Source organism: Hirsutella rhossiliensis (assembly GCF_020360975.1).
Source record: "Hirsutella rhossiliensis strain HR02 chromosome Unknown scaffold00011, whole genome shotgun sequence".
Lineage (NCBI taxonomy): Eukaryota > Fungi > Ascomycota > Sordariomycetes > Hypocreales > Ophiocordycipitaceae > Hirsutella > Hirsutella rhossiliensis.
Genome location: NW_025408677.1, coordinates 574,939 through 580,830, shown reverse-complemented (window position 1 = coordinate 580,830; position 5,892 = coordinate 574,939). Strand labels below are relative to the sequence as shown.

General features: G+C 56.6%; 1 protein-coding gene across 1 annotated transcript; it reads left to right on the top strand.

The window, feature by feature from the left end:
* Window positions 1–390: 390 nt before the first annotated feature.
* On the top strand, window positions 391–5,106 carry HRG_08889 (transposon Tf2-3 polyprotein; the record flags this gene model as incomplete). Its single annotated transcript, XM_044867360.1, has 14 exons — window positions 391–575; window positions 689–1,763; window positions 1,842–2,104; window positions 2,165–2,192; window positions 2,264–2,386; window positions 2,473–2,598; window positions 2,656–2,672; window positions 2,769–3,291; window positions 3,333–3,559; window positions 3,655–3,667; window positions 3,746–4,135; window positions 4,307–4,591; window positions 4,796–5,001; window positions 5,058–5,106. The coding sequence occupies 14 exons, from the start codon at window positions 391–393 to the stop codon at window positions 5,104–5,106; spliced, it is 3,510 nt and encodes a 1,169-aa protein (XP_044717381.1).
* Window positions 5,107–5,892: the final 786 nt, after the last annotated feature.

The window sequence follows — 5,892 nt, the reverse complement described above, 5'->3', positions numbered from 1 at the left end:
AGGCAGTTGGTATTGTCCTTTCTTCATGCAGTATTTGCGGCAGTGATCAGAGTTGAAAGTGACCACATTCGTGCTCCAATTTACGATTGGATTGTGATCTGTCAGTGTCACGGGCTGTGCCCGGCTTGGTGGACCCGGTTGTACCGGGTCCGGTGGGTCGTGCTCAGGTGGCAGTACCGGCCCCGCTCCGCGGACCCGGAAGCTGCGAGAACATTCTGTGAAGGGCAATATAAGCTCGCACTCGAGGCTACGCCTCGAGTTCGGCTTCCTTTCCTCCTTAGCTCTAGATAGATAACACCTAGGCACCTGCTTGTTGAATAAACTCCGGGCCAGCCTCTTACATATCTAGAGCTCCTTCTAAACACCGCAAGCTGCAGACTGCTCGTCAAGATGGACCAGCAGAGTGAGAGCCCAAGTCTCCAGCAGCAATGGATCGACCAACGCATCCAAGAAGCGGTCAATGCGACTCTCAGCCCTCTACAGGACCAACTTTCCTCGCTGGTGGAGCAACTCGGGCGAGCGCAGCCGCAGAGCGCCGACTTGCAATCGCCGCCAGTGGCACGAGGATTGGGCGAGTACGCCTGGCTTGGGCACGCCCTCCCAAAACCTGCGATACTGGAACGCGGAAACCGTTGCCTAACCCACCCAAGTATGACGGCTCCCGGAAGAGCTACTCCACCTGGGCCAGACAGATGCGAGACAAGCTGGACCTTGATGCCCACTACTACAGCGGAAACCGCGAACTTTGGTACCTCATCAACTCATGTTTGGACGAGCGACCACAGCAAGTGGTCGCTACCTTTTACGCCGCGGGAGGCCCTGGGGGTAGCTACGATCCCCAGGAGTTCATGCGATACCTCGACCGAACCTATCAGGACAGCAACATCCAATCCCGCGCTGCTGCCACGCTGAGAACTATGCGACAGCGCGAAGACCAACCTCTTGCGTCCTTCCTTCCCCGATTCGAACAGGCATTAGCTGAAGCCGGGGGAGCAGACTGGCCGGACAGTGCAAAGATCGTATTTCTAGAGAACGCAATAAATGCACGCCTCCAAGAGAGTTTGGTCACAGCCGTCCTGCCCGACGACTATCAGGGATGGCTTACCGAGCGCCGCTGCTATCGCTGTGGTCGGAAGGATCACCTTATCGTGGACTGCCCAGCCCAGGTGGTCTTCCCCGGTGAAGCAAAGAAGGATCGGACTGTGACCGCCCGCGTGAAGCAACCGGACGCTAGCAACGATTCGGATTCGGCCGCAACATCCAGTGAAGATGACGAGTCGAAGGGAAAGACTAGCCCCGGTGCGAAAGCGGGTGCCGGGGCCTTCAAGGCAGATATCCAAGACTGGAAGACATTTAAGCCGCGTATGAACAGTCGACCCGTGCTCATTAACGCACGGCTCAACAGAGGAAATCCTATACGCGTTCTAGTCGATAGTGGATGTGACTGCTATGCCGTGATCGACGAAGCGGTCGTCCAGAAGTTTCGGATCCCTCTCGTCGATTCGAAGCCTCGAGAGATCGGGGGCTTCTCGGAGTCCTCAGAGAGTGTCACGTCGCCGGGAGTTGTGGCTGTCGTTTTTGAGACCGCCGGTTTTGACGAACGCATCTTTGCGTACGTCGTCCCAAGCCTCGGCCAGGATATGTTCCTTGGCCGGCCTTGGATGGAGAGGAACCAGGTCGTGTACAACGCTGCTAAGCGGCAAGTGTACCACGGAAGAGCAGGCGTGACGGTACGCCTCGTAGGGCAGGAAGAGCCCGCCAAAGTACGCGCGATTAGAAGCGCAAGACTTGTGTCGGCAGCCGTGTTTACGGCAGAGTGCCGGCGTGCAAAGAGACGCCAGAAGTGCAACGCGTTCTCGGTTCAAGCGATCAGCTTGGCAGACATAGAGAAGGCGCTTCAACCGAAGCCGCCAATTGACACCAGTGAGAAGGCCCCGGCAGATGTGCTGGAAAAGTTCCGCAAACTTTTTTCACCCGAAGAAGCCATGAAGTTGCCGCCTCACCGGCCAGGTGTGGACCACGAAGTCAACTTGCAGCCTGGCAAGAACGGCAACGAGCCGCCCCTACCATGGGGACCGCTCTACAACATGTCACGCGAAGAGTTGTTGGTCTTGCGAAAGACCCTGAAAGACCTTTTGGATAGAGGGTTCATCCGAGCGAGTAGCTCGGCTGCCGCAGCGCCGGTGCTGTTCGTGAGGAAGCCAAGTGGAGGGCTGCGGTTCTGCTGTGACTATCGGGCGCTAAGTTAAACGCAATCACCAAGCGCGACCGATATCCACTACCACTCATCGCTGAAACATTGCAGAACCTGGCCAAAGCCAAATGGTTCACCAAGTTGGATGTCGTGGCCGCATTTCACAAGATTCGCATGGCCCGGGGCATGAGTGTAAGACAGCTTTCCGCACAAGGTTCGGGCTCTACGAGTGGCTCGTGTGCCCCTTCGGCCTGAGCGGAGCCCCTGCAACGTTCCAGCGGTACATGAACAGCGTGTTGCGCGAATGGCTGGACGATTTTGTCACCGCATACCTGGATGACGTCCTGATCTACTCGAGCGGTTCGAAGGCCGACCACGAGGCCAAGGTGCGACAAGTTCTCCAAGCACTTGCCGACGCTGGCCTGCACCTGGATCCAGCGAAGTGCGAGTTCTCGGTACAGGAAGTCAAGTATTTGGGGTTCGTTGTAAACGCAGGCAAGGGAATCGCTTGGGATCCCGAGAAGCAGCGCGCCATCCGCGAATGAGAGGCTCCAACTACAGTGAAAGGCGTCAGGAGCTTTCTGGGCTTTGCCAACTACTACCGGATCTTCATCCCCGACTACGCCAAGATCACGCAGCCTCTAGATGCCCTATTGAAGAAAGGAACCACCTTTCGTTGGGGGCGGACGGAGAGCGAGGCGTTTCAGGAGTTGAAGCGACGATTTTGCGAGTCGCCCGTGCTCAAGCAGTGGGACCCAAGTCTCCCGACCTTCTTGGAGACGGATTGCTCAGGCTATGCGTTGGGAGGCGTCTTGGCGCAGGAAGGCCCGGATGGACGTCGACACGCATGTGCCTTCTTTTCGAAGCGACTCTCACCAGCAGAATATAACTATCCCATTCATGACAAGGAGATGCTGGCTATCATGAGGTATCTCGACAACTGGAGTGCCGAGCTCAGGAGCTGCGGCCCGTTCACCGTCCTCACAGACCACCGCAACCTGGAATACTTCATGACGCGCCAGAAGCTCACGGAACGACAGAGCCGTTGGGCTGCTGAATTGTCGCAGTTCGACTTCAAACTCGAGTACCGACCGGATGTGAGGCCGTCGTGCCAGATGCACTGTCACGCCGCGAACAGGACAAGCCACAGGGCATCGACGACGAACGAGAACAAGGGAGGATGATACAGTTGATACCGGATAGTGCAATTCCATCATCGGGAAGAGCACGCATCAACGCCATGAGCCCCGACTGCTCGGAAACTTCTGTCCTCCCGGAGATGAAGGTCTTCGAGGAAGCAGACATGCAACAGCTCTGGGATGAGACGGCCGAGAGGACTCGATTTTTCGGGCTGCTTACAAGGCAGTACGGGATCGCGAGCGTGTCTTTCCGCCCTCGCTAGGCTTGAAGGTCCAGATTTCGGAATGTGCGATCGACACAGGCAAGAGGTTGACATTCAGAGACCGCATCTGGGTACCAGGAGGATCTGGCGAGAAGGGCAGTCAAGAAGAAGCCGACAAGGATCAACTCAGAACCCGCATCGTGCAACAGTCGCACGATTCCACTACGACTGGCCATCCCGGCAGAGAAGGCACGCTGGCTATTGTGGCACGTCGCTTCTACTGGCCCGGACAGTCCCAGCTTGTCCGCCGGTTCGTGGCCAATTGCGATATCTGCGGCAGAGCGCACATCTGGCGCCAGTCCAAGCGGGGATTCCTGAAGCCGTTGCCGATTCCAGATCGACCGCGAAGCCATCTGTCCATGGACTTCATCACAGACCTGCCGCCTACTGGACCCAGCAAGGCTCGGTACCTATGGGTGATTGTGGATAGGCTGACCAAGGCGGTGACCCTTGAGGTGATGGACACCATGGAAGCTGAGGCGTGTGCAAAACGTTTTCTCCAGTGCCATTACCGATTTCACGGAATGCCACGGTCAATTGTTAGCGACCGCGGGAGCAACTGGCTGAGTCGTTTCTGGAAGAGGTTCTGCCAACTCGCCGGCGTCATGCAGAGATTGAGTACAGCGTACCATCCGCAGACTGACGGTGGCCCAGAACGAATGAACCAGGAGATCGAGGCGTACTTGAGAGCCTACGTATCCTACGTACAGGACGATTGGGGTGACCTTCTCCCCGCCGCGCAACTGGCACTCAACAACCGTGAATCAGCAGCGACCAAGATCAGTCCCTTCTTCGTGGAGCATGGTTACCACGTCGATCCCATAAGCGTCGAGGACTCGGAGGATCCATCTCGGGAGCGGGAGGAGAGTAAAGCAGACGCCTTACTCACTCGCCTGCAAGAAGTCAACGAGTACATGCAAGCAGTGATGGCTGCCGCGCAGCAACGACAAGAAGAGGCCGCGAATGTGAAGCGACAACCAGCAGAGCGTTTTGAGGTTGGAGACAAGGTGTGGCTTTCGATGGCAAACTACCGGTCGCCACGACCGTGCAAGAAGCTGGACTGGTTGCATCACAAGTACACAGTCACGAAGGTCATCAGCTCGCATGTCGTCGAGCTTGACGTGCCTGGCTCGATTCATAAACGTTTCCATGTCGACCTTCTCCGGCGGGCGCATCAAGATCCGGCTCCTGGCCAAAAGGTGGATGACGCACAACCACCAGCGATACAAGACGAGACCGGCGAGGATCTATGGGATGTCGACGAGATTCTTTGCGCAAGATGGAAGAAGCGCGGACGAGGGGAATTCAGGCAAGCACTGGTGCGATGGACGGGCTACTCAGAGCCGACTTGGCAGCCAGTTGAGTGGCTGAAAGGAACAATTGCGATGAAGGCATTCGAGGACAAGTACGGGCCAATCAAGACCAATGATGGCCCTAGGCAGAGATACGAGACGCTGACAGGAACTCGAGGAACCCGCCGACCACGGCCTGGTCGGAGGGGAAGGGGTAATGTCACGGGCTGTGCCGGCGGTGGACCCGGTTGTACCGGGTCCGGTGGGTCGTGCTCAGGTGGCAGTACCGGCCCCGCTCCGCGGACCCGGAAGCTGCGAGAACATTCTGTGAAGGGCAATATAAGCTCGCACTCGAGGCTACGCCTCGAGTTCGGCTTCCTTTCCTCCTTAGCTCTAGATAGATAACACCTAGGCACCTGCTTGTTGAATAAACTCCGGGCCAGCCTCTTACAGTCAGCCAGGGTTTTCCGAGTATGACATTGTACTTCCCAAGCTTCGTTACGTAAAAGAGCATCTTCTCCTTGTGTCCCTTGATTTCCATGTTGAGTTTCACCACGTGAGTGATATCGCCGGCCGAGGAGGGTCTTCCATCGACTACGTTCAGCCGGCGACGGTTTCGTAGTTCATAAAGCGTGAGTTTGTTGGCGTGCGCGAAGGATTCGTCTATAAACCCCTTTCCGGTGGCACCTGAGTCAAGCATTGCTTCGGTTTTAATCGGAGTGGAATTGTCTTCGATTAGGTTACAAGGCAGTAGCAAATGAGCTTGGTTAGTGTCCAGGGAAGAGAGCAGTAGATCCATCTTTTTCTTGCGTCTCCTGCGGCGACTTCCGTCGGAGACTACGCTTTTTCCGTCCTCCATGGTGCGGTGTCGCAATTGAGGGAACTGTGGGAATTGTAGTAATCCATTGTACCCATCTAGATAGGTCACGTGCGCTCTCACGTGTGCAGTTGAGGATAGCGGAGGACACATAGCTAGCTCCGTGCCCTTTGCCCCCTCTTCCCCC